The 22777-nt window shown below is 37.1% G+C and overlaps 2 protein-coding genes, 1 non-coding gene and 1 pseudogene across 4 annotated transcripts in view; 1 reads left to right on the forward strand and 3 right to left on the reverse strand.

The window, feature by feature from the left end:
• The window catches only part of LOC141572203 (DNA annealing helicase and endonuclease ZRANB3-like), a 114638-nt gene extending 98535 nt beyond the window's left edge, over positions 1–16103 (reverse strand). Inside the window, exon 1 of one of the 2 annotated variants that reach the window (XM_074335603.1) lies at positions 15958–16103. The gene's annotated coding sequence lies outside the window, so the exon portion shown is untranslated. The other variant, XM_074335598.1, reaches the window with a different exon arrangement.
• Positions 3070–3342, reverse strand: LOC109447122 (small ribosomal subunit protein uS14). The gene has a single exon (XM_019731161.2). It carries the CDS (start codon positions 3333–3335, stop codon positions 3192–3194), a length of 144 nt encoding a protein of 47 aa, XP_019586720.1. The 5' UTR covers positions 3336–3342; the 3' UTR covers positions 3070–3191.
• LOC141568113 (small nucleolar RNA SNORA79) lies at positions 3523–3665 on the reverse strand. Its single transcript, XR_012491130.1, has one exon. It is a non-coding gene; the product is annotated as a small nucleolar RNA SNORA79 (small nucleolar RNA).
• Positions 7892–7987, forward strand: LOC141568026 (U6 spliceosomal RNA; annotated as a pseudogene).
• Positions 16104–22777: the final 6674 nt, after the last annotated feature.

Genomic DNA, 22777 nt, shown 5'->3' on the forward strand with positions numbered 1-22777 from the left:
CTATTAAATCACTAAACTATAAAGCTTCTCTAATCATAATACTTTGTATTTAGATTGCAGCTTTCATCTATTTATACATAGCTGCATTCCATCTTTAAAACAAATTTGCTTTTTGCTCAAAGGCTACTCTCAGAGTTATAAAACTTTAGCTCCCCCTTGACCCTCAAAAAGTCATCAACTTCTGTGTCCAATGTCTAAGAACCTTAAATATTCAACAAGTATTTATTAATAACAAATAGATAGTACATGCCACAATCTAGAGCAGCAAGGACCACACCTTCACAGAGCTTACACTGTTGAGAAGGAGACTAATAATAAACAAACAAATGAACAAGGTGATTAATTACAGTAGAGACAAATATTATGAACTTCTGAGGGCAAGGGCCACGTTAGGTAGGGCGACAGTCTGACGTATGTGAAAGAGCCAACCAGGCTCAACATTGAGAAGGGCGTTCCCGGGAGACAGCAGGAGCAAAGGCCCTGAATTGAGAAAGAGCTCGTGTTTTCTAGCAACAGAAAGGAGGCCAACGTAGCTGAGTCAAGAGAAAGAATGGTATGAGATGAAGCTATTGAGATAAGCAAGAGTCAAGTCATACAAGGCCTTGATAAGGACTTGGATTCTATTTTAAGAATGAAGGGAAGCCAATGGAGCTGTGCTATCCAACATACTACCCTGTTTCCCCAAATATAAGACCTAGCTGAACAATCAGCTCTACTGCATCTTTTAGAGCAAACATTAATTTAAGACCTGGTGTTATATTACTATAATATATAACATAAGACCCAGTCTGATTTTACTATAAGACCAGGTCTTATATTAATTTTTGCTCCAAAGGATGCATTAGAGCTGACTGTCTGGCTAGGTCTTATTTTCGGGGAAACACAGAATGAGCTAGATGTGGCAATTTCAATTTAATTAAAATTTAAAATTCAGCTCCTCAGTTGCATCCACCACGTTTCAAGTGCTCAAAGTCCACATATGGCTAGTGGCTATCATACTGAACCGTGCAGATAGAAAACACTTCCATCTACACTGAAAGTGTCTTGGACAGCTCTTACTGGAGAGTTTCAAGCGGGGGAGTGACACAGTCTGACTTACATTTCAAAAACTGCCGGTGGAGGACAAAGGCTATAAATAGAAAGGCAAAGAATACAACTCCTATGGGACACGGCCAGTCCACAAAACCTCCACTGCTTCAGTAGGCAACTGGATTTAGAAATGATTTACGACTCAGCCCCGTCTGATAAGGTCCTCACCAATGAGTGGGTATTCCTAGTAATAACAACACTGAGGAAAGAATAGAGAATGGTTCAAAACAGAGAAAGCAAGAAAACAAGAAACCTTATCAGGCTGCAATAGACAAGGCAAGAATCATCTTTGGCAATGGACCTGGAGTGACTGGGGAAATGTATCAGAGGTAAAGCCAAAAGGACTTGTGGACGGCGTCCATGTGGAGAATGAGGGAAATGTGAAAGCAAGATGTACATTTAGAGGGATTGAGCTGATGCAATTTACTGAGATGTTAAAGACTAAGGAAGAAATGGATTTGGGACAAAAAAATCAATAGGTCTTCTAGAAATATGTATATAAAGTTAGAGTTGGCTATAAAATATGAAATGGAAATGCCAAATAGGCTCAGAAATACGTATGTCTGGAACTCTAGGGAGAGAATGATGCTAGATACATGTCATTTGGGAGTCAACATAGGATGATGAATCTGTATTATACCATTCTTTGAGGCCACCTAACATCTGGGACCTCTGCCATGCTTAGGAATTCCCTCACAGTACAAATGTGAGTGGGAATCAGACATCACCTCCCAATAAAAAAGCTGGAAATTGCAGTTTCCTGTGTTGCCAGCCTGCCTTGTTGGGTTTGCTAATCAGATATACTCATTTTGGACTTCAATCTAGAAATTCAAAACTCAAAGGAGCAGGGATTGAGTGAAACCCGTTCTGGCATGAGTAGCAACAGCATAAAGAACCAGGTACACTTTCCAGAAGTGTAGGGGTTCAGAGGCACTTTTTAAGGTCAATGGTACAAGGGATACCAGGTTTCAGCATAGAGCACTGGCAAGAAGCTAAGAAAAATATACAAAAGCCATTTTACTGTCTGCTACCTTTGCTTTTTTCACAACATAAAAAAATTTAACAAACACTCCAAGAAAAAAATATCTGCTACAGTGAAGTCACATTACAATTTATGATTTATTTTATGAGGACAGAATCAGGCACTATATTTGTAAAAATAATGAAATTAAAGCCATCTTAATAAAAAGTTTGTTTCAATAGTCACAAATAAAAGAAAACAATTATTTAAATATGAGATTAAAGAAATCTAAAATAACATGAAAACGTTTAGGAAAAAATCTATTGAACTAAAATTATGCTGTGGCTGGCTCACTGATGATTCAGATAGATACTGAATAAATAAGAAACTGAAAACTATGTGGTACAATCTGATTATTAGAGCATGAATGTTTTAGTTAAGACTCAAAATAAAATAATTTTTAAAAGCCCTTTCCCATTTTAACTATCTTTCTAAAGTTTAAAAATTATAATATTATAATAAAAAAGTATTTTGTAATTAAGCCATATAGGTTCATCTGTTGCAACAGGTCAGTTGTAAGCAATGTTACATTAATAACAAAAGATTCAGGCTTAACTTTCTTTTTAAATTATCAAAAACTAACAGTTATAATAAGTGAGCATGTCTCTCTCACCATGAAAACTGTAAAGGACTTAATTCAGAGATTTAGCAAAAAAGGTTATTCAGTGTATACATACTAGTTTACTTTTAGCAAGGTTGAGGGGGCAATTAAGATGGAACCAGCCATATATAACTTTTAATACCATGTTATCAAAATTATCAACACCTCAATTATTGGCTAGAAAAATTTAGTAAAAGCAGAATCTAGCAGAACTCATTTTCTATGCAATTCTCTTGATAAGCAACACTTGAGGAAAAAATAAAGAAAATTTTTAATTTTCAATCTTTAAGATCAAAATGACATTTTTGTAACTAATTGGAACGAGGCAAATTCAATTGGAATTTTTTTTTTCAAAACACTCATAATCGAAGCCTTTTTATGTTATGTACAAAGAGCTGACATTGTTTCTGCTGTAAGGTAGTTAGCTTGCATGATTCATTCATGGAAGTTCACTTAGTCCAACTTAATGAAGTCTATATCCTACACGTACTGACGGAAACACTGGCGACACATATTGAGGCCGTATTTCCGGATTAGACCGTGCCAGTTTGAGCAGACGCAGCAAGAACGAGAACCCTGACCGAATTTTCTTGGATGGCTCCAGGAGAGCTGCTGGTGACCCATCTTGCTCCCTCAGGCGCAACGAGGTAAAAGGCAATTGGAATTTACTACTGTATTTTTAAGTAAGTAGAACTGTGTTGATAAGAATCAGATATTGTTAAAATATACTACCAAGAGATTTACTTGGGGAATAATAAGCAAATGGCTGGTCAAGGAAATTATGTACTTTGAGGAGATGATTTTTCTTTTTAATTGTTTGACTCAGCAAAAATCAGAAGGCACTAATGGACAGCCAACCCATCCCCATGGTGCTCTGAGTGAAGACAAGTCAGCTTAGATATATGATGGACTAACATCCCACTACCTAAGCCTCCAAGCAGTGAGAGGGATTGAGGAGATAATTTTATTTTTATTTTTTAATTAAGAACTTATGGCATGGGATTTACAGGAGAATAGATATAGACAAAAAGAGCATTAGTGAACTAGAAGAGATACTAAACATAAATGGACTACAATGCCAACTAAGAGAAAAAGATTATCATATGGGACTTAAAAATTAATGTCTATGTTGTGCTTTAAAAAGACACATGTAAAATAAGATTCATAAACACTGAATGTAAAAGAATGGAAATAGGCATTATACATACCAAAATATAGCTGGTTTAGCTTTATTAATATCATACAACAAATGTTGAAGGCTAAAAAAAATTATTAGAAATAAAGAAGGGTATTTTATGATGATAAAAAGTTTAATTTACTAGAAAGATAAGCATGGCCTCAAAATATATAAAAATATAAGGCAAAACAAAAAGAAATAAGAGGAAAATTTGACAGAAAAAAAAGAATAGCCAAATCTATTAATATAACCATAGTGGGAGATTTTAATACCTTTCTCTCAGTAATTGATTATACAAGCAGATTAAAAATCTATAATGATATGCAAGATTTGAAGAACAAAAGAAACAAATGAGTCACTTGGTGCAAAGACAGAAATATTCTTCTCAAGCTCATTCTATGAAGTCAGTGTAAACTTGATCTGACAAGCACAATACAAGAAAAAAAAAATATATATATACAGGCCATTTTCTCATATTCATAACTAAGCAAACTATTAGCAAACCAAATACAGCAATAAATTAAAAGACTAAGATATCAAGACTAAAATGGGCTTATTTTAGGAATGATAGGCTGGTTCAACTTCCAAAGCTCAATCAATGACAAGTTGATCCTAAAATTCATGTGGAAATGCAAGGGACCCAAAATAGCCAAAACAATTTTGAAATAGAACAAAGTTGGAGAATTTATACTTCCTGGTTGCTTCCAGGAAAACTTCCAATGACACTACATAATCAAGACAGTGTAGTACTAGCAGAAAGAAAGCAAGAAAAGAAAGAAAGGAAGGAAGGGAGGGAGGGAGCAAGGAAGGAAGGAAGGAAGAGAGAAAGAGATAAAGAGAGAAAGAAATAGAATTAAGACTTAAGAAATAAACCTTTACATTTATGGTCAGTTAACAAGAGTGCCAAAACACTTTAATAGGAAAATGACAGTCTTCTCAAGAAATAGTGCTGAAACAACTAGACATCAACATATAAAAGAACAAAGTTGTACCCCCTAACTTACACCATATAAAAAAATTAACACAAAATGGATCAAAGACTAAAATGTAAGTGCTAAAACTATAAAACACTTAAAAGAAAGCATAAGAGTAAATCTTCGTGACCTTGGGTTATACAATCATTTCTTCAAATACCATGGCAAAAATAAAAACAATAAAAGAAAAAACAGATAAATTGGACACAAGTAAAATTACAAACTTTAGTCCTGTAAATAAAACCATCAAGAAAGTGAAGACAGGGGCCGGCCCGGTGGCTCAGGCAGTTAGAGCTCCATGCTCCTAACTCGAAACGCTGCCAGTTCGATTCCCACATGGGCCAGTGGGCTCTCAACCACAAGGTTGCCAGTTCCATTACTCGAGTCCCGCAAGGGATGGTGGGCAGCGCCCCCTGCAACTAAGATTGAACACTGAGCTGAGCTGCCTCCCGGATGGTTCAGTTGGTTGGAGCGTGGGCTCTCAACCACAAGGTTGCCAGTTTGATTCCTCGAGTCCCACAAGGGATGGTGGGCAGCGCCCCCTGCAACTAAGATTGAACACGGCACCTTGAGCTGAGCTGCCACTGAGCTCCCGAATGGCTCAGTTGGTTGGAGCATGTCCTCTCAACCACAGTGTTGCCGGTTCGACTCCCACAAGGGATGGTGGATGGCACCCCCTGCAACTAGCAATGGCAACTGGACCTGGAGCTGAGCTGCGCCCTCCACAACTAAGACTGAAAGGACAACAACTTGAAGCTGAACGGCACCCTCCACAACTAAGATTGAAAGGACAACAACTTGACTTAGAAAAAAAAGAAGTCCTGGAAGTACACACTGTTCCCCAATAAAGTCCTGTTCTCCTTCCCCAATTAAAAAAAAAGGAAAAGAAAGAAAGTGAAGACAACCTATAGAAGGGGAGAAAATATTTGCAAATTATATATGAAAAGGGACTGGCATCCAGCATATATGAAGAACGATTACAACTCAATAAAAAGACAACCCAATTTAAAAATGGGCAAAAGATCTGAATAGACATTTCTCCAAAGAAGATATATAAATAGCTAATAAGCACATGAAAAGATGTTCATTATCCATATTCATTAAGGAAATGCAAATGAAAACCACACTGAGATACCACTTCATATACATTAGAGTGGCTAAAATAAAAAAGACAGATAATAACAAGTGTTAACAAAAGTGTGGAGAAATTAGAACCCTCAAACACTGCTTGTATAAAGGTATAAAAGTGTTGTCACTGTGGAAAACAGTCTGGTAGTTCATCAAAATGTTAAATATAATTACCATAAAATTGGAAATTCTACTCCTAGGCACAAACCCAAGAGAAATGAAGACATACATCCACACAAAACTTGCATGCGAATTTTCAGAGCAGCACGATTCATAATAGTTAAAAAGTGGAAACAATCCAAATGTCCACCAACTGATGACTCAAGAAAGAAAATGTAGTATATCTATATAACAGTTATTATTTGACAATAAAAGGAATGAAATACTGATACATGCTACAACATGGATGAATCTTAAAAACATGCTAAGTGACAGAAACCAGTCACAAAGGACCACATATTATTATATATGTCCATTTATATGAAAGGTTCAGAATAGGTGAATCCATCGAAACAGAAAGTAAATGAGTGGTTGCCTAGGACTGGAGTTGGGACGAGGGATGGAGGAGAGTAGGGAACAGAGACAAGAGAGCAACAGCTAATGAGTTTCTTTTTAGAGTGATGAAAATGTTCTAAAATTAGATCATGATGATGGTTCCACAATTCTGTGAATATGTCAAAACCCACAGAATTGTAAAATGGGGGAATTTTATGGTATGTGAATTATATCTCAATTAAGCTGTTAAGAAATATATTGTGAAAAAAATTCAATCAATGTAATTCTCAATAACAACCAAGTAAAATTTAAAATTTGTATGGTCATTGTAATAGTGGGGTGGGGGGAGCATTTGATAAAATTCAAAATCCATTCAGAGCAAAAGCTCCCTGACATAAAAAAGAAAAATAAGAGAACTTCCTTCACGTGATGAAAGATTCTTACCAAAACCTTCAGCAATCATCATAGTTAAGGTAAAATGTTGAAAGCTTTCCTTCCCTGCCAGATCAGAAAAGGCACAAATAGGCCTATTACCTCCTATTTTATTGAACAGTGGAATCACATTAGTTGAATAAGGCAAAAGGGAAAGGAGAAAGAAAAGGACTCAGTTCTTAGTATCCTTTGCTCTATCCTTTAGAGATCTCATTAGTCTCATGGCTTTAAATATTACCTCTATGGCAATGACTCCAACATTTACACATGGAGAAAGACCTCTCCTGAACTTCAGATTCGTGTATCTAACCAAACATCTCTACTTAACAGTCTAATGGGCATCTCAAACTTAACTTGACCAAAACTGAACTCTAGGTCTTTCTCTCAAAACTATTCCTTCCCTGGCCTTCCCCAACTCACCCTTCCAGTTGCTTATACCAACTCCTTGACTCCTCTCTTTGTCTCATACAGCACAACCAATCCATCAGCAGCTCCTGTTGGATCTACATTCAAAATATACCCAGAATCCCACATTTCCTACCACCTCCAAATCTATTCACCTGATCTGAGCTACTGTCGTATCTGTCTGAATTCCTGGGAAGAATCTGATGTCCCAGGGTCCACCTCAGTCCCTCCATTCTCTCAGTACAGCAATCAGTGAGATAAAGGAAGTCTGAGCAATATCACTTCTCAGAACTCCTCAGTGGCTCCCAATTTTACTCCAAAAAAACACTACTAATGGTTTACAAGTGCTGCTACAATCTGTCCCACCACTCCTATTACCTCTCCACCTCAGGAAAACTGTCACAATGACATTCTTATATGTTCCTGCTTTGGATTCTAAACTAACTGGTCCATGTGCCTATACAACTCTTCCCTTAGATATTTGCATGGCTACCTCCCTTGCTTCTTTTAAGAGTCTTTTCTGAAAAGTCAACTTCTCAGTGAAAACTTTACTTGCCCAACTTGCATGATTGCTTCAGCAGCACATATACTAAAATTGGAATGATACAGAGGCAGGGCCCCTGCACAAGGATGACATGCAAATTCATAAAGCATTACACATTTTTGAGAGAATTCTAAAGTAAATGTAGCAAAACATTAACAATAGGTGATTCTGAGTCAATGACATATGGGAGTTCTTTGCACTATTCTTGTGACTTTCTGTAACTCTTAAATTATTTTGAATAAAGTTTAAAACTTTAAAAAATGAAACAAAAAAATTTTCAACTCCCTATTATCTTTTCTCTGCCCTTTTTCTTTCCTAAAGCACATATTACCTTGTAAAACACTACATAACTTACTTACTACATTCTTTGTTTATTGTCTGTCTCTCCCTACTACGTAGGATGTAAGCTGCATAAAGGCAGAGATTTTTATTTCCTGGTGTAGTCCATGTATCGAGAGCAGTGTGTGTGGCACTAAGCATTTAATATTATTTGTTTTTAAAGGTACAAAGTACAGGTGGACCGTGATTAGAGAGTTTAAAGGTAGAATACTTCCTAGGGATGAGAAAGTATGAGGTGGACCCTAAGAGTGCATAGCGAAACTAGTGTGGAAACACAGTTCACAGGAGACAAGGCAGGCCAGGAACTAAGAAACTAGCACGTTGTGTTCAGCTGGGCTGCACATTCAAATGTAGAAGCCACCCAATTCAAGGTATAGCCGGGAAATTGCACAGTTTGCACAGTGATTAAGGTTAGAGGGAGATAGTGTACTATATACAAGATTAGGGCTTCATATTAGGGTATTAGAATACTCTAGAAAGTTCTAAGATAGAAAGGAGGGCTACCATGGAAAATTCTTCCTAATACATAGTACCAAGGAAATCTGCTCAATTTAAAAACAAATTCAGTTAATCTAGGTAACTAAATTTTATAAACTCATCCTAGTCAAACTAAAATTATCAGTGGAAATGGTTCTAATTACTATGGTAATCTGGCTACATAGACACAATCAGTAAATGTTGTGAAAATGAAATATCTTAAAGACATCTTGGGTGACCTAGGATAAAAGATTTGATTATTCACTCCTTCTCCCATTCCACTGATAATAAGACACAACTGGACAGGGGTGAGGGAAGAAAACTAGACGCTTGCAACTTTAGGAAATACTCTTTCCCAGTTTAGTAAGCACAGATGTAACCATGAGTTACATCTGGAATGTAAGTAATTCCAAGTTCCTTATTGGGAATGCAAATTTGGCTTGAATAAATTGCCAGTTTCTACAAATAATGAATATGGAGGTCTGTTGGACAGCTCTACATGGATTCCAGAAACCACAGACTCACAAAAAAAACCCAGGTTGTGATTATAAGTTTGAAAAGGTAGTCAATGAAGATGTCCTCTTATCTACTCAAATATTTTCAAAGTGATTCTACAGTCATATGCTCATCACAGAAACTCTTCAGATTTGATCAGGACTTGGGAATGTATCTATTTTATATTTTAACATACTCCATGCTTTAATTACAGTGTACGTTCTATTTACATGTTTATATCTGATATAGCTACATTTAAAGATTGTTAGTAAGCTACAACCTACATTTAATGAATTAAAATCATGCTTTTGTGAGTAAAATTAAATATTCTAAAATGATGAAAGATCAATTTCAGTAAATTATAGAATTATATATTTCTAAAGTCACTTATGGAGCTTTAAAAATTGCCTACTAATATCTAACTACTTTAAACTACTTTAAACTAATATCTAACTACTTTAAAAGCAAGGATGCTAAAATCTTTCATTTTATAAGCAATTATTTTCAGAATAATGATTAAAACATTCCACTTATTGAGTGATCTCTTTCTGAGAGGCACTGCACTAGGAAATATTATAAAATCTCCTGTAATTCTCAAAATAACTCACATAGATAAGTAGTATTATCCTCACATTAAGGACAAGAAAACGGAGGTTCACAGATATAAACTTATCACCAGTTAGTACCTGGTGATGCTAAATCTGGAACTCAGTAAAAATTCAGTAAAATTCTGAATTTTTGCCATTATACAACACTGCCTCTTAAAATCACTCATTCAACAAATACTTATTGAGTGCCTACTATGTACCAGGCATTGAAGAAGCTACCAAGGGTACAAAGATGAATTTGTGTCATTGTAGCCTCACCTTCCAGCCCAATCTAGGACAAAAACATAGGAGTTACAACAAATAATTGCAACACAATGCAACAAGTGCTATAAAAGAAGTATATATAAGAATACCATACCTCCCTGGGAGTGTTGACTCGGTAACATAGCAAGCCATCAAAGAAGGCTTCACTTAGGAGAAAAAATGCTTGGTACATAGTAGACCTTGTTTAAATATTTGATGTTACCCTTAAATTGAAACTTGAAGGAGAAGTGGAGTTTGCAGATGGAGAATCAAGATAAAGATATACTAGGGAGAAAGAAGCCATATTTGCAAAGCACAGATTCAGAAAATTCTAAACAGTTTACTATAGCTAAAAAATAAGATGCTTGTGAAAAGTGGCAAAGAAGTGAAAAACAGGCCATGTCAGGGAGGTTCTTATATGCCATGTTAAAAGAGTTGGGACTTTATTTTGTAAGAAACTGGGAACTTTTCCTAGAATTTAATCAGGTCACTGTTTTACAAAGATTACGTTGTCAAATTTGGAATAATGGATGCAGGGGCAGGGGCAACCTTTTAGGAGGCTGTCCAGGTAATATCACGAATAGTCCAGATAATACAATTTACAATCTCTTAGCTTCAGATTCCTACATCTAATTACCTACCTGACATTTTGCATATCTCATAGACGTTTCTAGTCTAAATGTCCAAAACCAATGCGTTGATTTTTCTTCCAAATTTGTATACTCCCTACTCTCTCAGAAATAGTACAATCATGCAAGTTACTCAAACCATTCTTTTTTTCTCTTTCTCCCTTAACCACCAAACTAAATCCCCTTATTATTAATCATTAATTATTCCTAAAATATATCTCAAAAGTCCATTTCTTTCCAATTTCATTGCCATCACCTATCCCAAGCTCTCACTGCTCAACTAGAATACTGCAATAGCTCCCAGCTGGACTCCCCCACATGTTCCTTAATATTAGTTGGTTTCCCTAAAGCACTTACAGTAATTGGCAATTATTTTTATCTGCTTACTTGAATTTATCTCTCCCTCATTAGAATGCCTTTATAAGCTCAAAGACCAAAAACTGTCTTGTTCATCACTGTTTTCCTTCAGCACTCTAGCACCAGCCAGGTCAATAGAAACAATATTAACAAAAACCAACACATACTACGTGCCAGAAACTACTCTATGTGTTTTACATATATGAAGCCATTCAATGCTCCTGTGACACAGGTATTTCATTATCTCTATTTTATAGATAAGGAAACTAAGGCACAGATGGCTAACTAATCTACCCAAGGTCATCCGAGGAGTACGTGGCAGAACTGAGAATCAAACCTCAGGAGCCTGGAGCCTATTCTCTTAGCCATTACCTCTCTTAGTAGAAGCTTGGTAAGTATTTCCTTACCAAATAAACAAATGAGACAGAATAAGTAAAAGAGGAACAGATTTTGGGGACATATTGAATTTGAAATACTGGGAAAAGGCTATGAGGTATAGTGGGATAAAAAGTTTACCAACTAGAGATAAGCATTCAGAAGTTATCAGGTGCTACAGAAAGCCACCTATAAAATGGAAGTCTTGTACAGAAATGATTATATAATTTAAAAAATCAGATGTGCTATTAAACTGTAACCATTTAGATCCAGTTCTGTAATAAAAACGTTTTACAGAACACAGAATGCCCCATTGAGCCTTGACTATACCTACATGAAAAATTTTGTATTGTTAATATAAATTGAAATACTTTCCTTTCTTTTGGTATTCAGTATCTATATAAATGTCAAACTTGTATTTTGTTAAAATATAAAAGTACAGAGATTTATTTTAAATTTGACAAAATGACACCAAAAACCATTTAATAATACAAAAGAATGTATGAATGACAAGAAAATGTCTAAAAAAGAGTGGAAGCACACTTTACCTACTAAATATCAAAACATAAAGTTACAGAAACTAAGATAATGGGTATGTATACGTTAAAGAAAAGACAGAATGATAAAAGATAACAGAGTCCAAACAAAACCAAGTATATATAAATTGTAAATTAAATGTAAAAACACATAAAAATTTATATATACATGTTATTTTTATTATCTAATTTCTAAGCATCACAAATAAACTAGAAACTATAAAAAGATTTCACCACTAAAATAATTTAAGCTATGTCATGGAAAAACATCATTGAAAAGCAAAACGACAAATCTCAAAATGGGAGTAAAGAATTTCAAACTACATGACAAAGAGTTAAAAACCTAAGAAGTAATTCCTTTAAAAGTATTAGACTATGAGAGGTAGCAACAGGCTACTCAAAAGAAATTAAACAATAGATGACATGGATATGGCTTAACATCAACAGAATTTAACTACAAATTAAGTTAATGAGGGATCACTTTCTATCAGATTGGATAGAATAAAAGATGGGAAATGGGTGCTCTCAAACACTGTAAGTAGGAAAGAAAATGGGAACAACCTTTCTAAAGAGCAATTTAGGAATCACAGAGTATTTGTGGCTAAATAATCCTATTTCTAAAAAGTTAGATTTAAGGGATAATCAGACAAGCATACAAATATGGAGCTCATAGCACTCTTGCTCTTAAAAGTTAATAATTGATCCAGCAACCCAATTGTGGGTATATATCCAAAAGAACTGAAAACAGGATTTGAATAGATGTTTACACACCCAGCTCACTGCAGCATTATTCACAACAGCCAAAAGGAGGAAGTAATCTAAACGTCCATTGACAGATAAATGGATAAATAAAATGGAACACTTATACATATACATACAATGGAATACTATTCGGAATTAAAAAAAGAAGGAAATTCTGTCATATGCTCCAACATGGATGAACCTTCAGGACATGCTGCTAACTGAAATAAGCCACTCACAAAAGGACAAATACTGCATGATTCTACTTACATGAGGCACCTAAAATAGTCAAACTCATAGAAATAGAAAGTGGAATGGTGGTTGCCAGGAGCTGCGGGAGGGTAAAAGGGGAGTTGTTGTTCAATGAGTACAGTTTCAGTTTTGCAAGATGAAAAAGTTCCAGAAATCTGTTGCACGACAAAGTGCATATACTTAACACAACTGTAGTACCAGGGGTGACAATTAAGTTTGCGAACTTGTTGAAACAATGTTGCTAACCTTTTTTGATATCAGAGGGGTTATTTATTATGAATTTGTACCAACTGGACAAACATTTAACCAAGTTTGCTGTTTGGAAGTGCTGAAAAGGCTGCGTGAAAAAGTTAGACGACCTGAACTTTTCACCACCAACTCATGGCTCTTGCATCACGACAACGCACCAGCTCACACGGCACTGTCTGTGAGGGAGTTTTTAGCCAGTAAACAAATAACTATCGGAACATCCTCCCTACTCACCTGATCTGGCCCCCAATGACTTCTTTCTTTACCTGAAGATAAAGGAAATATTGAAAGGAAGACATTTTGATGACATCCGGGACATCAAAGGTAATAGGACGACAGCTCTGATGGCCATTCCAGAAAGAGTTCCAAAATTGCTTTGAAGGGTGGACTAGGTGCTAGCGTCTTTGCATAGCTTCCCAAGGGGAGTACTTCGAAGGTGACCGTAGTGATATTCAGCAATAAGGGACGTAGCACTTTTCTAGGATTAGTTCACGAACTTAATTATCCTACCTCATATTCACTTAAAAAAAATGGTTAAGACAGCAAATTTAGGAACTGATTGTTAGAGACATACAATGAAATACCAGATAGCCATCAAAAATGATAACAGATATTTACTCAGTCATATCCACAGCCTATTGTTGAGTTTAAAAGGTTTACAAAAGAGCAAAGTAAAATTCATACATGTCTGTACCTTTAAGAGAGAGACACTGTAAGGATAGTCACTAAAATTTAATACCGTGTTTCCTCGAAAATATGACCTAGCCGGACAATCAGCTCTAATGCGTCTTTTGGAGCAAAAATTAATGAGACCCGGTCTTATTTTACTATAAGACCCGGAATAATATAATATAATACCGGGTCTTTTATTAATTTTTGCTCCAAAAGACGCATTAGAGCTGATTGTTCGGCTAGGTCTTAGTTTCGGGGAAATACGGTAGTGGTATCTCTGGGTAATAGGATGACAGATGACATTTATTTTCATTTTTTATATTTTCCTGTTTTTAAATACAAAGGATAGGTATTATATCCATGGCAAAGGATAGCTCAAAAAAAGAAGTGACTGCCACCTTTGGTTCCAGAATACTGGGATGAAATTTTACATTTCTCTTTCACTGTATGTCTGGCGTATCTTGGGAGATTAATAAGTATTTGAAAGGCAGGAATGGAATGAGACAGATCTGGATATGAATCTCAGCTCCAAAATTTACTGATCGAGGCCTTAAAGTCTTACTGAACTTCATTGAGCCCCACTTTCTTTAACCATAAAATATCAAGTAACAATACTTCCAGAATATTACCGAAAATATGTACTTAAAGCACTAAAACATCATTTCTGGCTCAGACGAAACACTCAATAAAATGATGGCCATCACTATTTATTGATTTACACTAGAAGAAGCTCACAACAACAACAAAAAACTAAGTATCTACAGAAGACTATACCACTAAATTATACAGAAAATTTCAATTGAATTAAAGAACAAGAGACAACTGTTTGGTGGACACACAACACTGTTGGCTGAAAGGTATGGTTACTTTCCCATATGTAGGGTTAGAATATAAAATGTATCATCTAGTTGGTGCAAAAACACCACTCATGAGTATTTGACAGACTTATTAGTGCTTAAGGAAAAAAAAAATTAATAAAAAGAGAAAATACACTTATTCTAATTCACAGGTAGAATGGAAAGAGGTGATGGAATCAACACACAAAACATGACTAATGAAGACTTAATTTAGAGACAGATTAAAAGAACGAGTAATGTTGAGTAATGTTGCCATTAATTTTTGTTTGGCCTCTGTCTTCCGCATTGATATTAGACAAGGAGCCAGTCTTTTTAGCGCTGCTGTATCCCCAAAGTCTGGTATAGCGCCGAATGTAGTGTAAATGCTCAATAAACATTTACAAGATGATTTATAAAAGTAAGTCTCAGTGAAACCATAGGAAAAACTGAAATAGAATTTATCTGAAAAAGTCTCAGTCAAATGATGGGGAAAAGAGTTTAAGAATGAAAGCCAGTAGGCTTGAGGGGGAAAGACCTTTTCTGATACCTCCTCCTGCGTCTCCTTTATTCAATGAGTTTCCCAAGGCACCTCAAAGGGAACTCCAACAGCAAAGATACACTCGACTTTGCATCCGACGGGGGCATGAACCGGGGCCTACTGAGCTAAACGTATTAGACTATGGGCTCCTAAGTATTTCAATGATACCTTTATTCATCGGTGTATTATAGTTGGCACCGTCGTCGACTGGGAAAGGCACCATTCTTGATTATTAAACCTAGCCCTTCTGTAGCTTTTCTCTTAGGAACCAGCTTTGTAAGTCTGTAAAAGTGGGAGGAATTAGCTCAGAACTTGAGAGTTGTGTACAGTCAGTGACGACATGAAGCCATGCTTCACGCACCGACAGGGGTAAAGGTATTAGAGGCACCCTCTACAAACACGTGGGTGCAATCTAATAGTGAGCAAGTCAAAAACCAAGAAAAAAAATTAGACTCTGGGATTGAAGACTTGGGGTGGAGAACAGCATTATGGACTTGGGAACCAACCCATCCCATTTCACTCTTTCCTAAAATGCAATTACATTCCGTTCAACTACCTATCTCTCACGCAAGAAAATACAGACTTGCCCCCCACGCCACTCCCAGACGGCCACACCTGGTGTATTCGCTGAAGAATCTCCAACTCCCGCCACAGGTTTGGCTGGTGTCCGCCCCAAAGCGGAAGTGACTTAAGAGAAACACACCGAAAGTAAGAGTTCAAATACCAGGATTACAAAACCCTTACGTTATGAGAAAACTCTTCTCTGATCACCTTCCTCTTCTATCCTTCTCTCTTCTGTTACGGTGGCAAAAAGAATTCACCACAGCCTCGTAACAACTAGTTCTCCACCCTAAACTCCAAATCATTCAAAAGTTTGTCCCTTTTCATTGGCCAGCGGGGCAGCATGGGTACCTTCTGAGGAACTACAATTACCGTCAGGAACCGGGGGAAGTAAACGGAGGAAAGGTTATGGGCAGGGGCAAAGCACGCTGGGCAATGTAGTCCGCCCCTGTCCAAAAAGGGCAATCACTCCGCCTTCCACCCCACTGAGGCTGGAGAAACCAGGTGTTGGGCTTAGAACCCGTTACCGCTAAGGGGAGGAGCCACGCTTTTAAACAGCATTCCTGACTTCCCAGCACATGAAGGATGAAAATTTTATTTTATTCCTACAAAGCATTACAAATGTTCCTTGAAGAAATATGGTTGTCTTTCTAATATCTCCAATTCAGTAAAAACTCCCAGAACTCCCCCACCTCAGGCTCCAACTCGTGGGAAAAGGTGGCTCTTTTACAAGTGGGCAAAATGGCTGTCCTCTTAGTTTTCCCATTGGTTGTCCTTTGCGTCCTTCAAGGGCGGTTACTAACCACCGATTGGTTCTTTTTCCCTTGAGGGTGGAGGAAGACTTGGCATGGCTCTCCCGCGGCCGGAGAGGAGATAAAGGGGTGGAGAGAAGGCAGTATGTCCAGGTGTGATTGGATAATGCTCATGTCACTCCGAAAACGTACAGCCTATGATTTGTCGACTGCCCCTCAAAGAGAACGAAAAGGTGGGGCTAGTGCGTGGTGGGAAGGGGCGGGATTCTGCCAGCCCCGGCCGCCGCTGGAGCCGGTGTCCGGGCTGGTGATGGGGTTAATTCCCTTTCGTAAGACTCGTACTTGCACCCACCCAGCCCCGCCGTCGCCCCGCTGCGCCGCACTCCAGCCGCCTCCTCCTCCTCAGTAACGCGGGTAAGAGATGCCCTCCCCTCCCCCTCTCCAGCTCCCCGGGAATAACGCGCCTCGCTCCCCTCCCCCGCCCGCCAACCGGTAGCGCTAACGGAGAAGGAGGCAGGCAGGGGAGAGATGTGGTGTGTGAGAAGGTGGCCTTCTTCTCCTCAGAGCCGTCGGCGCTCCAGCCAGGGCCCCGCCGAGGTTCTCCTGCTACTGCCAGTCCGCGGGGAGGTCGGGTTCCGAGGGAGTCCGGCTCTCCTGGCCCGTCGCTGCGGCTGCAGCTGCATCCCCTACCTTGTGCCCACCGCCCCCACACGGGGGCCATGTGAAAAGCAAACCCCTGGAGGCCTAGCGGAGGAGGCAGGGGAAAGGTTCCCGAGTCCCTGCCATGGCTGCTGCTGCCCTTGCAGCCCCAGGGACTCGGGAACCAGCCACAGCAGGCCTGCCAGGGACGGGTGCGGTGCGTGGTTGTGCTCTCTCGGGTGGCTGGCGCCGCTGCCTCGAACTCGCCGGCCACCCCACGACCGTGGCCCCCTGCCTTGCACCGGGAGAATTTTTAGAAAGGAAATAAGGCATTCCGTCGGTTGGTGAAACGTAGGTACATCTTGCCTGTGTACCAGGAAAACACAATGGGAAATTTTAAAAGAAAGTTGAATGACTGTCAGTGCCACGGACTCCGGGAATCAGATTTACACACTTCATGGTTGAGTCTTAGGCTGTCCTCCAAAACCCTTGTGTATTTGAAGTTTCTTGTCGTCGTTCTCTTTTTTGTTGTTGCGAGGTGCAGAGGAGAGTGCATCTGTTCTTTGAGCTAGCTTTTTTATGTAGAAACTTAAATTTTTGAGGGTAGCATGCCCCGCGTATAATTGTCCTGGGACAGCAAGTCAACTAAGTAAAAGGTGAAATGCTTTCTAAAATAGTAAGGCTTAGTAAATAGCAGATGATTTTTCTAATAAGATTTTCCAGGGGAAAAAAACAACAACGTGTATATGCATCTCCCAGATTACAGTTTGCCTAATTGTAATTCTGAAGAAAGCCTTTTTTTTTAGCTTAAATGTCATTGATTACAAGAACTTTCAAGTAATGAAAGGATGATAAAAGTCAACTGAAAGCCCACCTTTTTATATTTGAAACAGTAAGGTCTATGTAATATTTAACATGGTAGGATACCAATATGACTAGAATAACTGGACACACTTTAACAAAATTTGGCATATTTGGCCATATTTAAGAGCAAATGCTTCTTCCTCACATACTGAGCCCTCATCTTTTCACTCCTTGCTTTTTTGGCTAGGTGACTATGTCCTTAAATAATAGATCCTGTAATTTATAGTAGACATGCCTGTAATCAGATAAAATTCTAGGCCCACTTCTGAGGCTTGTTACCAGAATCAGAACTTGGGTTCTGAAGAAGTCATTGGGTTTTGCCTAATGTTAGACCCTTTCTTCAGGGTCTGATGAGACTATACTGGCTTAATGATCTTCCATATTCCATAAATAACACACCTAGATACAGAATTGGCGTAGATCCATCGATTCAGGACCTGGAAGAAACTTGGTGTGTTATAAATCTTAAAATGGAATGCATAACCCTGAAAGGTAAGTCCCCTCAGCTCCCCACAGAGTATCCATAGCATATATCACTCAGCATAGCATTTTCTAAAACTTGTTGGTTAATTGATAAATTATATAATTGATGCTTTCAGATCTCATGTGCTTTATATACAGAAAGGGCTGCTAGAAATATAGGAGGTTCCTACGTTCTCTTGTTAGCTGTAGAACCCCACTATGAGTTTCAGTTCAGTTTTCTCATCTGTAAAATGGGGGTGACAGTGCTTAACTCATTTAGTTGTGAAGCTTAGAGATGAAGTATGTAAAGCCCCTAGCATTGTGCCTAACACAGTATGTATGATTAAATATTAACTATGCATGTTAAGATTATATATATTATGATTAAATATTTCATGTGTATTAAGAGAATAAGTTTTTTATTCACATGCACAGGTGTTGGAGCCTCAGCACATGTTCCATTAGTGAGGAGTACTGTGGGGGTTTTCATTTACTTGTATGTAGTGACAAAGTAAGTGCAGTTTGCAGCTAGCCATTTTTAGAGTGAAAGTTATGTGGGAAATTGGTAACTGGGTATAGACAAGTTGCTTATTTTATAGCATATTTTTTTTGTTTTGGCATTAAAATGCAAGTGTTTGTGGAATATATTTCAAATGGATTACTTGGAATAAAAGTGGCAAATTATTCTAGTGATAAGTTATTGTAATATCTTTTAAATTTAATAAGTTTCAAGATCTAGTTTATATAATTACTACCCATATTCATTGTGCTACCAGGCTACCAGCAAGCAACAGCTGAATTCTTTTAATACAGCGTTAAGATTAAGAAAGTAATTTGAATTTGTTATGGCCATAGGCTGACTACAGTTTTGTTGGTTCTTAATTTTCTTAATTTTCGTTATTTATCAATACTTGTGTATTTCTTTTCTGTGAGTCAACATGCCAGACACATTGTTCTTTTCTCCTCCCAGGCACTTTTGAAAGTGTACTGTGTCTTCACACGTAATAGTGTCCTTGGAGTGTGTGCAGTTAGACCAATTTAAAGTTAGCATGAAAACAGTTCTATTACGAAGTCTTCTGACGGTAATGCCTGGCCAGGGTTCAAGACAGCTGCACCTTATGCTAAATAGTGAGCTGAGGTACATAATGTTATGGCAGACTTCCCAACTTATTAAACCCAGTACAATTGGATGCTCCTTCAAGGAGCCTTACATGGCAGCAGCAGTAGAAAATGTTATAAAATTGAAATAAGCTTTTTCAAATACTATGCAGAACATATGCATTGCCATCCCTTCTTGCCAAGTAATAAAAGCGATTTTCTTGTCGTGGTACTTTAAAATATCTAATTATACCCATTTGAGTTCATGTTAAATTTTAATTCCTCAAGATGAGGGTTGATAACACCTATTTTTTCCATTCTTGAAAATGTTACAGTAATAAACACTTTTTAAAAATATTTTTTATTTTTCAATTAACAGTTAACATTCAGTATTATATTACTTTCAGGTGTACAGCATAGTGGTTAGACATTTATATAATTTACAAAGTGATCCCCCTGGTACAACTAGTCCCACCTGCCACCATACGTAGTTATTACAATGTTATTGGCTATATTCTCTGTGCTGTCCCTGTGACTATTTTATAACTATCACTTTGTACTTCTTAACCCCTTCACCTTTTTCACCCAGCCCCCCCCCCCCAACATCCCACCCATCTGGCAGTGATCAGTTTGTTCTCTGTATCTATGACTCTGTTTCTGTTTTGTTCATTTATTTTGTTCTTTAGTGAACATGTAAGTGAAATCATATGGTATTTCTCTTTCTCTTCTGACTTATTTCACTTAGCATAATATCCCCTAGGTCTGTCCATGTTGTCACAAATGGTAAGATTTCATTCTTTTTTATAGTTGAGTAATATTTCATTGTATATAGGTACCACATATTCTTTATCCAGTCATCTATTGATGGGCACTTAGGTTGCCAATATCTTGGCTCTTGTAAATAATACTGCAAAGAACATAGGGATGCATATATCTTTTCGATTTAGTCTTTTGAATTTCTTCAGATAAATACTCAGAAGTGGAATTGCTGGTTCATAAGGTAGTTCTATTTTTAATTTTTTGAGGAACTTCCATACTGTTTTCCATGGTGGCTGCACCAGTTTGTAATCCCACCAACAGTGCATGAGGCCTCCCCTTTTCTTTGCATCCTCACCAACACTTGTTTGTTGATTTATTGATAATAGCCACAATAATAAACACTTAAGACTTGATGGGTTTGTAATATATTGTTGCTATTTTTATTAGAAAATTTCACTGTTAACACTTTCATGATCTATTGTAAATAATATTGGGCATCTGTGTGTTAAAAGAGGTTACAAATGGCAGTGAACTTTTCAAATAGTTCTTGTTGCTCCAAACCACAGAATCAAAACTTTATAGTGACACCTGCATACAGTGATGATAATTTATTATTGATAACTTAATTAAGGTTGTTATTGTAAAGAAAAGGGAGTATGTCTGTTTTTTTCTCAGTATAATAGTAATCTTTTTCTAAAACAGTAAAACATCTACTTAATCCCTATGAATTCTGATGTTTAGTAATAACACAGACATATGCAAAAAATCAAATCATATAATCAAAATTTTATTAAGTTAACTTTGCTTCCCCAATAAGGATACATTATGTAACTAAACAAATTTGCTTGTACCTGATAAGACGTGAGCATGTGTATCTTTTCCAGAATTTAATTCAATTAGTCATTAACTAATGGTTGAAATAGAGATGAGTTAGTTAATCCTGGCTCAAAGCTGGCTCTCTACCTATTTTCCAGCCATTTGTTTTTTCCTTAATTCCCAGATTTTATCTTTTAACATTTTGTGTCTTCTTACCTTCTTAGTCTCCACACGTGCCTGTTAATTTAATTTTTTTTCCTGCAAGTTTAAAAAGCCTACAGTTTATGATCTGTGTTGTTCTCTTTGCCTTCTGAATTGTAGATTTATAACTTATTTCTTAATTTCTACCTGTAAACTCACTTCTCTAGGCAAATTGTGAGATTTTTTAGTCTATTTCATGAATATTAGACCACATAGCATGTTTAAATGATTGTTCTTACAACCTACTTGACTAATGTTTTCATCTACAATTCCCTAAGACTACTTCCTCTCCAAAAAAATTAAGTATGGAAAATAAACTATGCTTGTTTTTACTCTTGACCTTTCTTCTTGAAAGACAATAATTTAATATTGTCAAAGTTTAAAGTACTATAATTTGATTTCGCCCAACTTTAGTTTGATCAATGATGAATATAAATTACTTTTGTGGGCTGGTTGTGCAATTAACTTCACTAACCTAATACATGAAAGAAGTTCCATAACTGGTATAAAATATCACCTTACAGTATGAGTTAGAAGTTTAACTAACTGCAGATTTACCTTGCTGCCTTGACTCTCACTGGGAAGGGAAGCTGTGGTATTTAATACTGTTTTTAAAAAAAGTTTTACTATAAGAGGGGGGGAAAAATCTCTATGTATGCAAAGCTATGACTTACATGAACATAAGGCCCTTATTTTAAATATTCTCTTGGGAAAGAAGCTTGCTTATTACAGAATTGCGGTGTTTAAAAATAACCTTTTTACTGGAAACGACCCAAATGCCCTTCAATGAGTGAATGGTTAAATTGTGCTGTATTAATACGATAGAATACTATGCAGCAATAAAAATGAACCATTGATACACGCAGCAACTTGAGTGGCTCTCAAACAACCTTGTAGTTCCATTTATATAACATTCTCAAATGGCCAAATTATAGAGATGGGAAAAGATGAGTGGTTGCCAGGCATTGGAATGAGGGGGGAGAGCAGAGTGGATGTGACTAAAGCAGCAGCATGAGCCACCTTTGTGGTAACGGAACAGCTCTGTGTGTTGATTGTGGCGGTGGTTGCGTGAATACACGTGATAAAATTGCACAGAAACACAAATAAGTGCATGTAAAATTGGTACAATCTGAATAAGGTTATGGATTATATCAGTGTCAATCGGTTTTGATATTGAACTATATTTGTATCATGTTATTGGGGGAAATTGGGCAAAGAGTACATAGGAGCTTGCTGTACTATATTTTTTGCAACTTCTTGTGAATCTATAATTATTTAAAAATTAGAAAGTGAAGTACAAAAAAATACCCATATTTATGTGTGTGTGTGTTCCTGTATAGTATTGAAAAAGAAACGTCTTTAAACAAATATTCTCTGCAAAATAACACTCATGTATTTCATATTGTTCATTT

This window comes from Rhinolophus sinicus, linkage group LG01 (assembly GCF_036562045.2).
Source record: "Rhinolophus sinicus isolate RSC01 linkage group LG01, ASM3656204v1, whole genome shotgun sequence".
NCBI lineage: Eukaryota > Metazoa > Chordata > Mammalia > Chiroptera > Rhinolophidae > Rhinolophus > Rhinolophus sinicus.